Here is a 19,876-nt window from a genome sequence, read left to right as displayed (position 1 = left end):
TCCTTTTCTAACCTCCACAGCTCTGGGTAATATTCTAGTGTTTTGTTTAGTGGAGATATTGTTTTGAGAGAGAAGACATTTATTTTGCGAGCTGGACTCAGGGATGTGAAAAGAGTGCAATTTCAGCTAAACTGTTGTTTTTATTGGATAATATTTCTTTGGAAGAAAATTTTTCTGTCTGCTGGCTCTCGTTCAGACAAAGAAGCCAGATATTCCGATAAAGTGCGGTTGCATCCCTTAGTAACCACAGACATTATATTGACAGGAATACCACGGTGAGAAAGAGCAGCGAGGAGAACAGTAAGCCAAACAGATGGACTCTTGTCTTCAGTCACCGATATGATCAGAAAGCCTTTTATTGGACATCATAGTTGATTTGTCATTTGTTTCAGTATTTATTGTAGCTATTTATTTCCTGCTAGTAGATTTAGACCCTGTAATTTAAACGCTGACAAAACACTGACATTTGTATCAGATTATTTGTGTGTTGCAGTGCATCTGGTTATGTTTATTGCACTCGCTGCAGCACCTGTGCTCCATTTTCTACATCTCTCCCTATGGAGCGTGTTGAGAAGCGTTTTTCGAGCAGAATGAGAGAACTCCCCATCGCACCCCACCCCCGAGGTGTCTCTGCTTTCTCTGCGTACATTTACCAATGATTAATGACTGCTCCGCTTCACTAACAGACACAGCAACAACAACAACAACAACAACAACACCAGAAAAACAGACAGAAAAAAGAAAGGAATCTTAAAGAAAATGAGGGACAAAAAGTAGGGACTGTTCCTCACTGTATAAGTCAGCTGGAGCTAATTGCACTGGCGAATAGATGGGTGGATATGACTGAGAGAGAAGGGAAACAGAAAGAGGGACTGTAGGGCTAGACCCGGATCAGAGGCATGTCTGTGTTTAGGTCTAACAGATTTCCTGGAGAACTGCTGTTCACAGCCTCTTCCCTTGAGTCTAATGAAGCCTTCTGGCACTTGCCACCCCACCACCCGGCCAACACCAGCACTGCACCGCTCCAGTCTTCCCCCTTCATCTTCGCTCCCTCCCTCCTGCCGAGACATATGCTCACAAACACACACACATTCAATCACAAACAAACATACGGATGCATACACAGGCACTGAGAAGAATTACTTGTCCTACACAGAAAGCAAACAAAGGATCAGTAAAGCGCATGTGCTGCGCTCTTGCCTTTGTATATGCTCATTGTTTGGGGTTTTGTTTGGTCGCATTTCGGCTTTATCCCTGAACAAAGAGAAGGGAAAGCAAAGCCAGAAAAACAGGACTCCATCTTGTTTTGTTTTGTTTTTTCAACCTAGTCCACCAGAAACAAAACCACAGGATGGTGAAACACAGGGATGCGAGTATTTAAGGATCACAGCCCAATCCAGAGCTTGGCCACTAGGAAACCACATTGGTTCCCATATGGAATGATTTATAAAAGTTGAAATGCAGAGGCTAAATGAATTCAGGCTCCAAAAACATTCAAATTTGTGGCTACAATAATTCCGTCAAACACATGAAAAGTATGTGCACAGCTGTATATGTACTGGAGCATTTTATATTTGCGTGCCATGTTTTGTCTCTTATTATTCCATTGTTCTGATGCATCTACAGTATAAAGTCTGCTAAAGGCTTCAGCAGACACACACACACACACACACACACACACAGGCACATTCTATCAAGCTGGGGAAGAAAAGAAAGAAACAATAAATGTTTTTCAGATAAGGGTGGCCCTCCTACAGTGAAAAGTGGAAAGAAAAGGCTGCAGCCTCAGTCCAGGATGGAGAGCACGAACAGTCATGTCGGCATTTCATTTGTGCTCATTTGTCTTTACGCTGTAACACATCTTGGCCCGTTTTAAACTCTCATCTTTTTTGTTTGATTTCACTTCCCCGAGAATTCACACGAGGTATTTCCTTTCCAAACCCCAGCTGTGAATTTTCTTCCAGCACAAACATCCAGTGTTTAGTGACATTGAAGATCAGTTTGCTAGAAATACAGTTTGATATTTTCTCATGCTCTTCTTTTCGCTCTGCTCTTTAGAGAATTGCTCCAAGGATGGAAATGGCACTCAGCTGGTTGGCCTGTCTGCCACTTTAGTGATTGATCGATCCACCACTTTGGTCCAGACTTGAACATACCATTACTACTAGATGGATTATCATCAAATTTTATGCAGTCATTCATGGCCCTCAGACAAGCTTATTGATTTTGGTGATCCTCTGACTTTTATTTTTGGATTGTTATTTTTTAAATAAAATATCTCAAACTATTTTCCCTGATTGCCAGAACAAGCTTTTACATCTCCCCGGGATAGATTGAAAAGCCTTTCATCTCGTAACCTTTCTTGTTGTGCCATCGTTTCCATTATAGTTCATCCACAACTTTGCCATAAATACTGTATATCATATCCCTTTCAGCCTCCTCCTTTCTATTTGCGTTCAATGCTAATTGGTCAATTTGATTACACATTAAAATAAGGTTCATTACTCAAACACCCAAAGTGCTGCGTGTGCATGTCTTGGTAAACAATTTATCTTATCTACTTAATAAAAAAATGATCATCGCAAATATTAACTCATCTGCTCATGCACAGCTACATCTACCTTGGGTCATGCAAAGGTAAATTGGAAGCATTCAGATATAATTCATCCTTTTATTATTTTTTTCAATGAGTTCATATGACAGCTGGGACGTAGCTGGATATCGAGTTACGATGGCACGAGTAAAACACCAAAGAAAGTTGAAAGTGCTTTACATTGTTTCTCCTGCTAATGGAGTCTTTGCGATGGAAGAACACCCTCACTGCTGTCTTTTTTGACAGGTCAAATCATTAATGAAACATTTGACCATAAAAGCAATTTGACGATCTTCTGAACAGCATGAGATCTCAATGCTATTTAAAAAGGGGTGAGCACCTACAGTCACATTAATATCTTATGCAAGGAGGTAGTGGAGGACAAACGTGCACTATGAAGAGAAAAGCTTTAAAGATTCTTTAACAGAACCATTTCAGTATGCTTAGTTATGATTCTCATGAATAATTCCCGACATTCCTCAGAGACTCCCACTCTTTGTACAGTAGTCTTGTTTTGGCATGTACCCTGTGAACTTCATTTCCTTTCCTCTAGTGAAATTAGTGCAATCAATGTAATTACATTTATCAGCACTAGGAAATTGAATCTTCTACAGTGTTCTGGTATTGACTGGAAAACTAATTGTTCCTACATTTGTGTATTTGTCAACAGCATTTGGCCTTTGTTTCATCCTCTGCTTAGTAAAGTGAGACTGAAATGTAATTTTCACTGTTTAATATCTCATTATTTTTAAATTAGTGGCGTGAAGTCCTGGTAAACATGTTCATCAGGCATACTCAGCGGGGTTTGTTTTTCAAGAGAAAATTTTCCAGCCGTGGCCTTGTTGCACACAACGAGGCCCAGAGCAGCTACTACTAAGGCTTAGCTGTGAAAAAAAAAAAAAAACCAAACAACACAAAACCTCCACCTCAGCCACCCACTCACTCTTGCACACGCACAAACAGCAGACGCAAAAACACACACACACATATTCACAACCCCAATGTATTCCTCTCTGATATGACATCAGGCAGCACCAGGCAGGCTCCCTCCTGGGTTCAGTTGGTGTTAAATTAAACAGTAAATCATCTCACCAAAAGACACAAGAGTTATGTGTGAGTCAAGGGCAACAGTTCTAGGCTCTTTAATAGGAGATGAGGAGGACTTTATGAAGGAGATAAATAACAGCTTAACAAACAGCCTCTGTCTGGTCCCCTGGAGGTTGGCCTCGGCGACCCTGTGGATCAGTAGGATGAAGGAGAGCCAAGATTCTGTATTTCTCTAAAGACATGAAAAAATAATGAGGAGTAAAATTGGAAGAAAGATATTCAGAAGGGGACACGAGGCGGTGGGGACCAGTAATGAAGCGTTGGGGACAAAGGGTGGCTGCGATTGTTGGTCTTATGAGGCAAGGTCGGTCGAATGGAAAGGACAGGTTGACAGACAGGCTGGCGGTAGAGCAGAAAGGAAGTTACAGAGAGAATCACGCATGCAGACAAGTGGGTCAAGCCGGCAGACAGATGAAGACAAAAGACATGCAGATGCAGACATGGCAGTTGTCCCGTCAGGTGATGCTTTCCCCCCACCTCAGCTCAGTTATGTCGGCATGTTTTCCCGAGAGACAGACATTACGACATAAAATCAGATTCATCATAAAGCAGCAGCTTTTACAGGGAGTGAAGAAAGGAGTAATAGTGAGGAGAAAACGTCCTTGGGCATGTTACTGAGTTGAATTAAAAACGCTTTGGGATGCAAGTCATGTGATGTAATATTCTTATCTTATTTAATGTGCTCGTATTTTTCCATTTCCTCATATTTAACTCTTTCCCCCCCCCCCCTGAAAGTAAAATGTGAAGGAAATCTAAATTGAGGCCTGCACAAGAATAATCTGATCCCATATACTTTGTCACTTACAATAAAAGGTTTCAGTCAGAACCTTTTCATGGAAGCATAATAGATACTGTCATGGGATGAGCTTGTTTTTGTACAGAGGCAACTGTGCACACAGACAAGATCACAAACAGACACACACAAAGACCTGGTACAAGTAGGAAAACGTGGCTGTGTATGCTTGTCATAAAATTGCTCACAGTGCAGTAAAATCTCCCACAATCTCTCAAGATGAAATAGCTCCTATGATAAACAGTTTAGCACCAGACCAAAGAAAAAAGTTTCCAGGTTTAGCATTGTGTTTCACTTGTAAGTATTGCTGGGCAGTACACCCTGATGATCCTTATACATTTTTATTTGTTTTTGATTTCCAGGAGAAGAGAACATTTACTCCTTTGGCTCTATAAAAGATTTAACGCCTCACATTGTTCATAAAACCGCAATGTCATTGATGCATAGCGCTTTGCACAGCACCTTGCATCACGGCGTATAGCAGCTGAGCTTGCTGGTGCATTTCCAAATTTTCAGAAATGCTTTCCTGATAACTTCCGGGAAAAGAAAGAGGTTTGGAGAAAGTGGCCTCCGTGGCTCTAAACTGTTTTCTGATTTTTATCAATCAAGGACTGACAGGCCTGCTACTTGTCAAAAAAACTAAATCCTCTTGTACACCAGCCATCTGTAAGTCATCCTTATGGTACACGTGCTGTGCTCATGCACCAGCAAAAGCCCACAAGCACGGATCCGCAGACACACATGGCTGTACAAACATACACACACACACACACACACACACACCTCTTCACTCTTCCAAGGTTCATTTGTCAAGCTGACAGCTGGACTCTTGCTGAGGAGAAGTTTGCCAGGCAGAATCCCTCGCTTACTTAGTGGGAGCCAGAACATCCTGGGAAACATTCTGACACACAGAGGCTGCAGAGCCATCGTGTATGCGTCTTTGTCTTTGCATGCATTATGTGTAAATGCGCAACTTTTCCAAACGCCCAGCAGCACCATTGCAAGGTCCAGCCCCTCTTCAGTTTCTGCCTGTGCTTGGCAGGGGCAGACTTGGCAGGGAGCAGCACATTTTGTCAGGCTTCCAGTCAACATCAAAAGTGCATACTGCTCCCGCCTCTACCCGAACACCTTTCCTCTTTTGCCTTTTTACTCACAGCTGTTTACCTGTTTACCTTATGATATCTCCAAAGGGTTTCTCCCCGTAGGCTTGGAAGGAATGTACTGTAAGCGTTTTCTTCCAAACAGCCCTTCAGCAAAAGTCCACTAGAAATGCATCCATGCAGTGATGTAACTGGGTGTTTCTTTGACAGAGAAAATTCAAGACAAATTTCTCGCGGCATATCTTCCCACAAAGGTCGCATGTCTGGTCATCGGGGAAAATTCCGTCCACTTTCTCACAGCATGTATATATTTTACCAGACGGTTGTCCAATCATACAAGTTCTGGCAACTTCTCTGCACTTACTGTTTCCAGGTTTCTAGCCAAAAGGGCTCATGTTCTGCTACCGAGTTCTGCTGATGCAGTGAGTTCAGAGCCACTTTTATTTTCTCTCCCTTTTTCTCACTCTCCTCACTCTGTCTTTCCTCCATTTTCCCTCTAGTCTGCATTTCTCTCTCTTCACTGCTGCCTGATGGATTTAGAAAGTGAGAGGAAGAAGGAAGGAGAAGGGATGTGAAAAAGTGGTCTGTGTATGGTGGACAGTGCAAAAACTGTATGTGCGTGCGTATGGATGGAGGTTGGGAGGGGGGCAGTAATGACTGGGAAAAGTGCAGCGGCAGCAGATTTTGTGCCACTGTTATTCTCTCTCTCTCTCTCTCTCTTTCTGAGCCTCTCTCTATCGTACAAGCCTCCGACACTCTTTACTCTAATTACCCAGATTGGGTTTCCTGGGGATAAAGAGACGAGGCAGGAAAAGGGAGTTACAGGGGGTCCTTGATATTGTCCTTGTCAAAGCCCAGGGGGGCGACTGGAGAAGTCATTCATGCATCCATCACACTCCCAATTTTACAATTTAATCAATCTTCTAATGAAAGAGAGGGCCAGAGATAGAGAGAAGGAGAGGGAGAGGGGTTACAGTGAGATAGCAGCCCTCACACTCTCACCCACCAAAACCAAAGCTAAGGGGTGCGGCCACTCTTTGTCTGCCACTACAATGGCTGCCTTATTTTCATTCTCCCAGCCTGGAAGAGGAGCGTGAGGAGGGCGAGTCATTCCATTGTTACCTCTAGGGAGAATAGCACCTCTAATTTGCCATAAGCCTTCACTATTAAAGACCAGACTCTTTTCACACTGCAATAATTGGAAAAGTCATTCACTGCTTAACTTCTATTACTCCATGTTATTTTCAGTAATGTGGAGGAAGGTCTTTTAATAATCTCACCTGCGTCACTTCTAGCTATCATTCAAATAACACAAAAGCACCCAGAGCATGCTATCGCTCCATTTCATTCTCTCACACACTGAAATAGACAACTGAACTGGGTAAATCTGTGATTGCATCTTTCTGGTCTTCTGTCCTCTCTGTGCCTTCCATAAATCTGCCTTTATATGGTTTATAGCTGTGTTGGGAAAGTTAAAAAGCAACTGTTTGTGTCACTCATTTTTTAAAGGAAATCACCATCTTCGGTCACAGGTCATGATAAAATCACATCATGGTACAAAAAAAGTCTGGTTAAATGTCCATGGACATCCTGGGGTGCCGGTTTAGCTCAGTGTGTTGAGTGGGCAGCCACATGCCATACAGCTGAGACTGTCCAGCCCGGGTTTGAGTCCGACCCACGGACCTTTGGCGCGTGTCTTCCCCCGCTTTCCCGTCCTTTCTTCACTGTGTCTATCAAATAAAATTGAAAAAGGCCACAAAAGATGTTCATGGCCATCCAACAATAGTAGTAGAAGAAGCTCGTAGATAAAAAGACTTACATATAATGTAGCTAAACCACAATCAAGTGCAAACTCAGTGAGTCAAAGACATATTTTAAACAGGAACAGGTACATCTTTTCATGCAGACTGCATTCAGTCCTCGCCAACTAATGAATACAAAATGATATTAAGCTTGTGTTTTATGTTTAAAGGTGTAAGTGCATTTTTGAAAATCCCAAATTCAGACCTAGATACCCAACATCACTCCTGTCCTGCCTTTTGAAGAGATACAATGCTCAACATCAAAGTCTGAGCAGAAGTCTGTGTTTTAAAAAGGCCACAGGAAAGCTCTTAATGCAGACACTTTCCTGACTCACAGCAAAACACACAAGGTGCCTTTTTATCTCGGAGCGTGCACCAGAGTGCATTTGACAGATGGCGTGTGTATGTGAAATGCAATGCCACCTAAAAACCTTTCTCTTGTAGAGGCTCTTTCTCTTCAGTGTTAACCAGTCTATTTGTGACCTGTTGACCAACCTCTACATTTCTTGTGTGCCTGTTAGGCTTTACTGTCCTGTTGAAGGAGTGTATCTCTCTCTTTGTTCCTATTGGCATTTGTGTTTGGAGTAGCAATCCCTGTTTGTAGGGCTTTAGAGCTGTGAAAGGCCCGCCTTTCAGCTCTTTAGGGGTTTGCTGTGACTTTGCTGTCTGCTAGTGACAGACTGTTTCTACGGTCCTGCTGTTCACTGAACCAGCGTCATTCGTTGAAATACCAGTGGACTACAGAGCACCTAACTGACACGCTCGTGACAGGCCTGTGTGTGTTTGTGTGTTTCTTTATGCTTGTGTATGACTACATGGTGATGCTTTGGATGATTTTCTTTTACATAGCATATCAAAGTGGCAGAATTTCATTTTGATGTATTTCATGACTCAAATTCAGTGCTGCTTTTTACGAGTTCATTGTTTTTGTTATTTATTTTTTATGTTTATTTAGTGTATTTATTTTATATACTATTTTAAAATCATTTACACTTTATTAGGAACGCTTTGCTAGTACCTGGTTGGACCCCCCTTTGTCTTCACAGCGGCCTGAATTACGCTGTGGCATTTAAATGACACTCATTTATTATTTAGGGGCCCAGTTTGTGCCATGAAATATTACCCCCACACCATCAAACCATCACCAGCCTGAGCTGCTAACACAAGTCAGAATGGATTCATGTTGTTTATGGTGAATTCTGACCTGATCAGCCGAATGTTGCAGCAGAAATAGAGACTCGTGGTTTTCCAATCTTTAGTCAAAATTTGGTGAACTCGTAAAAACTGCAGTTTCCTGTTCTTAACTGACAGGAGTGGCATCAGGTGTGTTCTTCTGCTGCTGTAGCCCAACTTCTTCGAGCTTTAAGGTGTAGTGCTGTCAAAGATGCTCTTCTGCATAGTTTGGTTACAAAAAGGTTAATTGAGTTACTGGTGCCTTCCTGTCAGCCTATCAGTTAAGTAGTGCGATCATTCTCTTATAACCTCTGGCACCAATGAGACATTTTCTTCTAGAGAACTACTGCTTACTAGATATTTTCTCTTTTGCAGACCATTCTCTGTAAACCCAAGATGGTTGTTTGGGGAAAGTCCCAGTAGTTGAAGACACCATGTACACAGACCAGCCCATTCCTTTATGTTAATGAGCAGTCAAACAGATGTACCTAACAAAGTAGCTGGTGAATGTGTAACAGATTATAGACCCTGAATACTTGCATTGCTAGTACCGCTGAATAACTCATTCAAGGTATACTTTTTGTTTACTTGTTTTCTAAAACTTTACTGTAAAGGTGACTTTTCATTCCTCTAAAAAATCAAATATTTTCATAATGCCAGCATATTTGCTTTTTGAAGCTAGCAGGATGATATCATTCTTAAAGCTGCGAGACAATTCATATCAAAGCAACACCTTCCTTCTAATGTGTTTGAAGTCGAATATTTCATTCAGCCGAATGCAAAGGGATTTCAGTGTTCGCCTGGCACTGTTTTTATTGACAATTTTTACTGTGGATAATGTTTTTTATGTATGCCTCCATCCTCAGGCATGAAAAGTGACACTAGACTATTTCTTTCTATGTTAAAACCACTGTCAACCACATCTGATAAAACTACCAATGTAACAAACTGCTGCTGCTTCCTATGCAGATGAAATCCAAGTTATGTTGCATTGGTTATTGTTTTACTGAATGTTATAAGTTTAAATAGAGAAAATGTAGCCGAGGTCATTACTCAAACTAAGCGAAAATAACCAACTTCAAGGATCTTTGTAATTTCTGTGATAATTCACAAAGCTTAAAGAAGTTATACCAAAGCAAGTGGCAATTACAATTCTTCATACATGTTAACCTGCACATTATGGTAATTCCTGCGTGTATTTTAAAATCTAATATTATAACACAATATTAAAAATCCCATATGTACCCATGATTTTCTTTAGGGTTTGTTCAACAAGTTAAAATGTACCGAAGTAAATCGATGTGACCCCTTTCATGTCAGACAGGCTGTCATAAAGCTCCTCGACTGTCAATTTATTTGTGCATCCATCCTTTATATTACAAGTATCTTGTGGCCGCAGACCAATATTGTCACTGAAAGCTGTGCTTATTTCAATCTTACTAGAAAACTGCTGCTAAACTGCTAGTATTTGATGGTAAACTGATTGGAGAGCAGGGTGGGAGGCAGGTTGCTGCTGACTGTGCTTTCACTGCTCTAAAATCAGTTTCTAACCATGCTTTGTGTAGGAACACAGCTAGCATTAGCAAGTGAACAGGCTTCAGTGGTTTAGCGTCATAACAGAGAAGTTTCCTGTTGCTAGCCCTCCTTGGTCAACATGTGTGATACAGAGAAGATGGGGCATGTTTTATTTCTCCTTTTACTTAAGGAATTGCTTGAAAAAATCCTCCACTACTTGTAATTTTCAACTATTAATAAGTAATTGTTGGTAGTATATTAGATATGTATATAACTATACTGGTAATAAGATTTTACAGTTCTTCATGATTCACAATTAAATGTACAGACTTTACATACAGGTACACTTCTTGCACTGAGTTAAATTATTTGACAGATCACAGAATAGAGTATAGCAGGTTTGAAGCTAGAACATCATACTTCATAATTCAGAAAGAGCAAGTTATCAAAAAGCTTGCAGTATGTTATTTTAAAATGCTGGACGGTGGATAAATATTGAAACAAAGGACTTGTCAGTCTCATGTCTCATGGTTTTTGTATTTTTTGTTGACTTTAACCACTGTATTTGTTAACAACAACATCTGTTAACTACAACATCACTGATTTATCACACGTGTGTAGGATATGTTCCCATGTGTCAGAGGGAATAACAAAGGACACCATGAAAAATTAAATATGGGATTAGTTGGTCCTGAAGCCTCCAGGTATTTTACCTATTTGGAAATCATTGCAAAACTGAGTGGGGTATTGGGATGCACCCCGATATCAAACAGATGGGGCCTGAGCCACATGACCTCCTCTCCTTCCTGGAGACCTGGAAAGAAGACAGACTACACAAACACACAAGCAGCAAAAATCAAACACCACTCACACATAAAGGAGAAAGTAAACAAACAGAGGGACAAGGATAGCATGCATACAAGGGGCAGAGAGATGCTAGAGGAGGCTGAATTTCTTTGAGGACCAAAGTCCAAATCCAAAAGGAATGAGGCACCAATGGCTAAGGAAGCGGGAGGCCAGCACAGAGAAGAAAATATTACATTGAACAACACCGTGAATAAAATGTCTATTGTCTCATAATTTTCTGTTTTACTAACATACCATCTTTGCTGTTTGTGTAAAAAGTACCCGATTTAAATCTTTAATCTTCCTTTCTGCAAGCCACATTTTCCAAGTGACTTCAACTTTTTTTATATTGGCAGAAAGACTGCAAACTGAAAGTGTGCTGCATCATCAGGGTCTGTGTACACGGTAAATTTTATTTGGAGCCCTAAGCCTCTGCATGTTTCTCTCCTTTGTTTACGTATGTCACTTTGCTCCTAATCTGCCATGGTGAGAGTTGCGTGGGCTGGTGAAAAGCCTCAGTGCTCTTGAACACTGGTACTGCGCAAAGCAGGAAAGTTGTCTGCTACCTGAGTTTGAACTAAAAACTCCTTCAAACCAGAGTAACCGAGACTTGCTACAGTAATTCAAACTATGCTTAGCACTGTTGTATGGTTTTAGAGTTTGTAGAATAGTGTAAAGTATTAAACAGCATGAAATATAATAATGGTAAACTTAACAATTAAATAGCAATAGATTCACTTCCACTTAGATGTATTCTTTGATAGATGGTGAAATCTGGTTTCCTGTTGGATTCAGCACAACTGGTAGATTTGTTTTAACTCTATATTAGGATAGTGGTTAGATGGGAGTGTAATGTATGGACTATTCCAGTGGGAAATAAATAGCAGTCTTTGAATATAAAAAAGACAAGCCTAATTTCTCTATATTAAAATGAGTAAAGAACATGGTAGATAAAACACCAACAGCTCAAACAAATATGTGTCAGCCAGAAACTTACTTTTTTTTTATCAGTGGAGTAAAAAAATGACATAGCAGTTTCAATTCCCTGTAAGATGAGGTTATGAGTCATGCATTAAAAATTATTCTAAATACACAAAAATGAAAAACATGAAAACTGTTTACTCAGCTTACCGAGACATAGCCTTTGTTAATGGGTCAGAGACAGAATCTGTCATGAAATACATCAAAGTATTTCCGATAGTTTGTATTCAAGCTAATTTCCAAAGACAATAACTAACTGCTGCCACTGCCACAAGATGGCAGTAATTTACAGGATGGATGCAAACAAGCACCATGGGATGAGCACAGATGTTGAGGTTTCACTTTGGTACATTTTTATTCATGTCGGTTTTTATATGTCACTGGGCAAGCACTGTTTGCCTTGCTTGTCCTAACTAAAGGTCTGTGAGTTAAACTGATATTGAATTTATTTGATTTTTTCTGCCTGCAAGTGACTCCATTACTCCACTTTCTATTACTTTGTGCTCAGAAACAAGTAGTGACAGAATTATGTACATTTTTAACTTGATGCCTAATGTTTTCAAAGTGGAAGCTCGATAAAATTTATGTAAAGTTAAGAGGTCATTTAGATGTGAGGGTACTACAGAAATTAATGTAATAAGCCACTTCACACATTTGAGGTTATAAGGAGCACTAAATACAATCAGAATGCATTACAATGCATTACAATATAGAACCTTTATTCTGTTCATTTCACTTAATAAGTTTTTTTTAAACTTCTGCTTTTCTATTTCTACATGTCATCTTTAGGTTGTGTAGATGACACTTCCACAGAGTTGAGGTTTAATCTTTATTTTTTAGCAGTTTTGTTACCTAATTAATGTGTTTTTGACGCTGTTGAGTAAGTGTTACTTAATTGTGAAAACCATATTCAACGCTATCTCTAACTATGTATAGTTATCATTCCGACTAACTGAACTATCCATTTCATAAGCTGTGTTTAGGACAGCAGTCCCCAAGCTTTTTTGCGCCACGGACCGGTTTATGCCCGACATCACGGACCGACCTTTAAGGTGTCGCGGATAAATACAACAAAATAAACTAGTACCGGTACCGAAAAAAAGAAGATTTATTCATAACACACGTGAAAAGACCCAGGAAAACCACGTTAACAATAAAAACGATAACAAAATAACGCTGAAAACCGCTAAAAACCCTGAAAACCATACATTTCACACCTGAGCCTCAACTCTCGTGGCCCGGTACCAAACGACTCACGGCCCGGTACCGGATATACTCTACGTCACTATTAATAATAGTCTTATGTATTTGTGCAGTGACATATGGTCATAAGTGGTACTAGTTGGATACTTTTTAAATGTGATAGTTAATTTTTAAGCTAGAATTCATTCATCTGCACCCTGTGGTGGTAGAATGGCACTTTTGTGTTAATCATTCTCTTCTCTTCATCTTCTCCGTTTTCCCCGAAGACTCGGTGGCATGATAATTTCTCATTTGATTCAGTTTTGCCTGGCAGAAGGGAGCTAAGCTCACTGATAAGATCTCCTTAAGAACCAGACATGTTGTCAGTAATGAAGGGAATTGCTTTGATCCGTCGACAAATAGGTCATTTAGACAGTGTCTGGTTTCTGATGCCGGATGATACAGTCATGACTCTCTCTCTTGTTCTCTCCCCGTCGCTGCCTCTTTCTCTCGCCGATATCACTTTGCTGGGAATTTCTCTACTAGTCTCTCTCTTGCAGAAAAACTTATATAGGCATTTAACACAAACTGCCAAGACAACAGAGGAAAGAACCGAGGAAAAGAACAAAAAAGACAAAGAATGAACTGAAAAACAGTTTTGGATTATTATTGACACTCCAAAAACTAAATCCATTCAATATTTAATATTGAATGATGTGTGAGTTTGTATGTTTATGCGTGAGTGTTTCTGTATGAGGTACAAGATAGTAAGTGTAGCAAGATGAGAAAAGAGTTTCTCCTCTTTTCATTAAGTAAACTAGAAAGAATTTATACAGTTATGAGAAGCTCTTTGTGTTCACTTCATGTCGTGCTTTTTTCAACACATTCCCTCCTCTTCTGATGTAAAATGGCAGAATGACAGTGAGAGCTGTTTGCAAGTTAGATGACATCTCGCCTATCACAATATTCTGGGATAGAAATAGGGGAATGATAACATACTTGGCAGAATCTTTGGTATCCCTGAAGACGTTACAGCTAGCCCTAGTATTGTAAGAAAAATCACGTTTTTTTAAACTTGGGTCTCATTAATTAGGAATGCGTGGATTTTTCTCAAATAGGGTAACACGTACTCATTGCCTTTATTATATGCAGACCAATCAACTTAGCCTGCATAGTAACCCTCAAAAGGCCTGTACTAAGCCAGGAGTCCAAAAATTGGAAGCAAAAGAATTTTCAAGTCTAAACCTTTCTTGAGATCATTAGCTGCCATAAACAAAATGTTTGAGCAGTGGAGAAAACACAACTGTTCATGCTTGAATCCTCAAATGTATGCCCATGCAACCATGCACAAATATTTGGTAGAAACAGATGAGGATAAGGACTCTGGCGTCATCCCTCAACAGTCTTAAACGTGTCTACGTGAACGTCGTGGGCGGGAAAGCTAATTGGTTGGAATGACTGTGGAAACATGCAGCTGAATCCCTGTCTCCACCCCAAGCAGGACGACTTGGAAACGGGTGGGAAATCAGGGGGGCGTGGAAAACCCAAATGGAATTATGGAGAGCTATCACTTCCTAACTGGTGAGGATTTATACACCACTGCCAAGGCCAACGGATTGAAGTAATTTCATTTTTCATGCATGGCTTCTGTCCCCACAGAGACCTGAAGCAAAGAGAGAGAGTGATGAGAGAGTATAGCAGAGGGGAGAGATGAGAGGAAAGAGAAGTGGAGATGAGAAAGAGTGACTTAAAAAGGAGAAGGGAAGGCAGAGAAAAAGAGAGACAAGGAGAGGGGAGGAGAAAAGGGGGTGAATTGAGAGGGGAAGCACTTTGGCAGTCAGATGTGTAATAATTGCTTGTATTTTCTAATGCGACAGGAGAGGTATAGCAGTCTGCGTGCTGCAGTGTCTTTTTGCTTTGGCTGTACCAGAGGGTAATGACAGTACATTGAGAGTTCAACTAAGCTGCTAGCTGGATATTTGTTAGTTTGTGGGTGTTTAACGGCTAGAGTTTCTTTGAAGTAATAGAAGTCAATGCCTGCAGCTCGTTAATTATCATAGCTGTCAGCAGTAATTCACAGAGATATGTGCAAAGCATTCTGACGTTCTCCTCCTCCTATTCCCTAAAGAAAGCACACACACGTACATGCATGCACAAATAGCATTAGTAGGCTGTTATGACAGTGCTTCTCGCATTAGAGGGAAGCTGTCTATAACTGATCACATTTGTTTGATTAGAAAGACACACCTCTACCGGATTCTTCAACCAGAAAGCTGAGTATAATGTTAATGCGGATATAGAGGAAGGGAACGGAAAAAGTTCTAATAACAGCTTCGATAATGGTGACAGGTTTTTATTCTACCTGTCGTAAGAGTCAGGATGACATCTGCCTAATACTTTGTGTCCTTCCCTTGTCCTTGTTAGTTGCTTCAGCTATTTTCTCAGCAGGGCAGAATTCCTGGTGTGTCAAAAGTGTAGCTAAATTGGTTCCTTGAGTGGTGAAAGACGGAGACAACTTTGGACAGTCTTCCTCTTCTGGTGCACTCAGGCTCTTCACTGAAATAGTCAATGATTAGAAGAAAAAGGGTCGACCATTCCTGCGCGTACGCATGTGTGCATGTGTGTGTGTGTGTGTGTGTGTGTTTGCCTGCATACCATAGAAAGTGTATGATTGATTAATTTTGATACACCAGCTGATTTTTCGGGTTGCCATGTCGTTAATGGACAGTAATGGGTTGCTTGGAGTTTTGGACTTTATTTGGACAATGAATTGAAGAACTCCTCCAAATGAGTCCCAATTACACAGCTCTTCAGTCCAAATCACAGACCTAGCAGTGCACTTAATGCACCTATTAGTTGCCTATCTGGCAAGGAAAGCTAAACCAAAATGCAGGGCTATTTTTTAGAGAACGTTTTACTTCCCTTGCCCCACAGTTATTAGATGCATTTCATCGAGTGTGCACCTTATTTTCCTCTGGCCTATTTTGGCCTCTGCAAAATGTGTTTATTGTTATGTTTGCTGTTACCTAATTACCCATCAATTACAGAGTCATACTTTCACTTTCCTACATAATAGGAAATTCAGATTTTTTTTCTTCTTTTGAAGAATCTAAATTCTTCCAAACAGAATGCACAGCACTCCCTGTGGCAGCACTAATGGAATCCTTGAGTACCTAGAGGTTACTGTAGAAATGCCAAGCTTTGATATGTGTGTGTTTATAGTTATAGCACTCATGATGTGAGGAAATTATATTCCACAGCTTGATGAGCATTAGGTTTAAGAATGTAGTGGTTAAGGGGAGAGAAGCAAGGTTAAACCTTCAGGCAGGGTCATACTATAAAATATCAGTGAGTGCAGAGTCTGACACCTCAGAATCAGCTGGTTTCTGTTCTGTCTTTAATATAAGTATCATTCAATGATACCTAATATGTTGTGGACAATTTTACTTTCATGATATAAAAATAACTGTAAATATTGCAGGCAGCTGTTTTTAGCTAGCAAGACTAACCCTCTGTATGTGAACTATTGCTTTGATATCAAAGACCACATTAACACAGATTCTGCATATGTTACTGTGACTTTGCTCCTTACTCCATGGAAACATTATTACTTTACTTACAATTCAATCCACTATACTTAGCTACATCTTTAATACAATGATAGGAAGAAATGCCTGTCAACATCCAGTTGAAATTGATGTGAGCCTCCTCTGTGGTGTCAATGCAGCAACACAAAGGGCTTAAATGTTTCCTGCTTTGACTGTTACATAGCCAATGTCTGCTTCTTAGATTGAATTGGAGATCTGCCATCATCCCAAGTCTCAGACACAAGAAATTAATGTGAGGTAATATAATGTCCCCACGGGTGATGAAATGTCATCTCGGTGTCAGTTTCTTTTTTCTCTGATTGTGTGTCCTTGCATGTTTCCAGTGAATAATATACAATAGATGGTTTTTAAAGAACTGTATATCATAAATCCTTGAATAATAAACACCTCACACTCAATACTGTTCATATAGAAGTAGGTTGCCAATGGAAACTATGTTTTTTTTAGTGTAGCTTCCTGGATGCAAGAGAGAAATAAAGCCATAAAATCAATCAGGTTAAAGAAGCTGCAGGGATTAATAAAATGTAGTGTGTAACTGGGATTGACAGAGCATTCCTTTTTCTTTGTTGGGATGCAGATTCGTTCCGACCAGGACCAGGACATCTCAATCCGGTACAGCATCACTGGGGTGGGAGCAGATCAACCACCAAATGAAGTATTCAGTATCGACCCTGTGCTTGGAAAGATGTTTGTCACCAAACCTCTTGATCGAGAACATCGCTCTTCATATCACGTGAGTGTCTTCTTCACACAAAATTGTGATTGATGGATATCCAGTTTGCACTTTTTCTTTACATGCAACATTATTGGGTAATGTGAAGAATAAGAGACTTTGGTAATTCATCAAAGTCACATCCAGTCAAATTACTGTTCTCGTGGCATGGTAACAGTAGCACATGACAGACTCACAGAAAGATGTAAATACCTGAACATTTAAGAATAGAAAGTAACACTTACTGCCCATTAAATTAGGTATACCTGATCAACTTCTTGTCAGCAGTTCTCTGGGCCAAAATGCCTTGTTGATCCCACACAGTAAAAAAACAAGTGTCAATTTTACACTTACAGAGTTGATTTTAACTCTGCTTCAGATAACATTTGGTTCCACTCAAAATTAGAGTTAAATTTACTCTATGGCCAGTGTTAACTTTTCAGTGTTAATTGTACTCAATTTAGTGTCAAAATTGACAACAAAATGTGTAAAAATATTTAACACTGAGGGTTATTCACACTGTTCAGAGTAATTTGATTACACTTTATAGAGCTATTTTTACTCCAAATTTAGTTTAATATTAACACTCTGATGTGTAATAATATATCTTTTTTATTTCTCTGTAGTGTGATTTTTTCATATTCATCTTATGATGCTATATTACTAAATAACTGTGATCTATCCTACATTGTGGAAATAACAACAAATATACAGGTTAAAGCAACAGCATTTATTATGTTTCTCATTTCAGTGTCATTTAATTAACGTAACAAACCTTTACAATTCACAGTTCTATGATGCTCACTAGAGAAAGCAATATGACATTTCCCCAATGTTGTAGTTGTTTGCAGAAAAGTAAAAAAGTTGGTCAGGGATGAACTGTATGATGTACCAAAGACATAATGGGCCCTAAAGAGTTCATCAAGGGCTCCTACTCAACCTATCGCTTTACATGGAATTGCATGCTTCTCAATCACAATGAAGGTGTGAATGCTGCTTCTTGTGGATCCCTGAGTAAGAAGGTAGGGCTGACTGCTTCGAGTGATGTTAATAATAATAATAATAATGGACAGGCTTCAACCAACATAATTAGCAAACGTACTCATGGGCAAATAAATAAATCGCTCTTGTAATAACGATCGGCAAAAGGCTCAGCCTACGTCGATAGTCGATATATGCGTTCAGTCGCCCAACCTTACACCACAGTCACCAGATCTCAGTCCAATAGAGCACCTTCGGGATGTGGTGGAACAAGAGAGTCAGATGATGGATGTGCAGCTGATAAATCTGCAGGAACTGTGTGATGCTGTCTGGACAATATGAACCAAAATCTCAGAGGAATGTTTCCTGTATCTTGTTGAATCTGTACCATAAAGAATTAAGGCAGTACTGAAAGCTAAAGAGGGTCCTTCTAAGGATTAGCGAGGTGTAACTAATAAAGCGAGTAGTGGGTATATATTTATCAATCAATGTTCTTATTCACTTCTCTCCAGAGAATTAGATACTTTATGCTAACTGTATTATCTTCTGGCAATAAATTAGTCTTATATTTAGCTTACAATCATGAGAGGAATATTAAATATTGTAGTGATTATTAGCATCAATGTCAGCCTGTTAAGACTAGCATTAGTTCTGTAGCTAGTGACTATTGATATCGGTAAATTCAAGTAGGACACATACTCTGGTTGTCTCATGGTGTGTGATTGATGCTTTAATGCTAGAATGTTTGTTTAACTTGTACATAACAGCATTTTAAGAATGTTTTTTGGCCCAATGCACCATGTAAAACCATCTTTTTTTCAATGCACGCTGTGCATTTTGAAAAAGCACCAACATCTGCACTACCTCATTTGAATGAAACTTTCATCATGTTGAGCCTCTCCTGTCACCTTTGTGCTGTGCATGCTGTTCTAGGCATCGAAAATACGGAACAATCAGAAAAAATGCATTTCATTTGGAAACAGCTTGTTGTATTGCTGCTCAAGCTTATCTTTTCACACATCTTTCTGCTGCTGTGAAGGGAAACTGTGATGCAGTGAGCGACAGCACTGGGTTCATCAATTTAGGTTTCTATCATTGGTTTTCTCTCTCTCTCTGTACCTGCCACCATCTCTGTGCCTTTTTTTAATGGCACCTAGCCTGAGTTACAGTCATGGTAAGCTGGCAAATCTAACCTTTCAGTGGTAGGTGAGCAGATTTATACCCCAGAGAAGCTCCAATCAATGAAGTAATTTGTTAAGAAAGGAAGGCGCTTGCTAAAGGCTGCCTAAGTGAACTGCTTGTTTGTTTTTGAAGAAAAGTGTTTCTTGGAGGAGAATACAAAATGTGGTTGGAAACCAGATGAGACAAAGTAAAGATGTATGTTTAACAAGTTAAGAAAGGTGTTGCAGTTCACTTTAAAGGACCCTCGCTGTTATAGCAACAAATATGCAATTAAATAACATTGTAAGAAACTCAAACGCTC

General features: G+C 39.8%; 1 protein-coding gene across 2 annotated transcripts in view; it reads left to right on the top strand.

Moving 5' to 3' along the window:
- The window catches only part of LOC120719269 (cadherin-4-like), a 238,095-nt gene that overhangs the window by 172,205 nt on the left and 46,014 nt on the right, over nt 1-19,876 (top strand). For both annotated transcript variants that reach the window (XM_040008362.1, XM_040008360.1), the window contains one exon: nt 17,278-17,433. In XM_040008362.1, the coding sequence (XP_039864296.1) occupies nt 17,278-17,433 (156 nt within the window). The remainder of the gene's footprint in view (nt 1-17,277; nt 17,434-19,876) is intronic.

Source organism: Simochromis diagramma, unplaced genomic scaffold, assembly GCF_900408965.1.
Source record: "Simochromis diagramma unplaced genomic scaffold, fSimDia1.1 OVJJ01000545.1, whole genome shotgun sequence".
Lineage (NCBI taxonomy): Eukaryota > Metazoa > Chordata > Actinopteri > Cichliformes > Cichlidae > Simochromis > Simochromis diagramma.
Note: the sequence above shows the minus strand (reverse complement) of the source record. Positions and strands in the feature narration are given on the sequence as shown.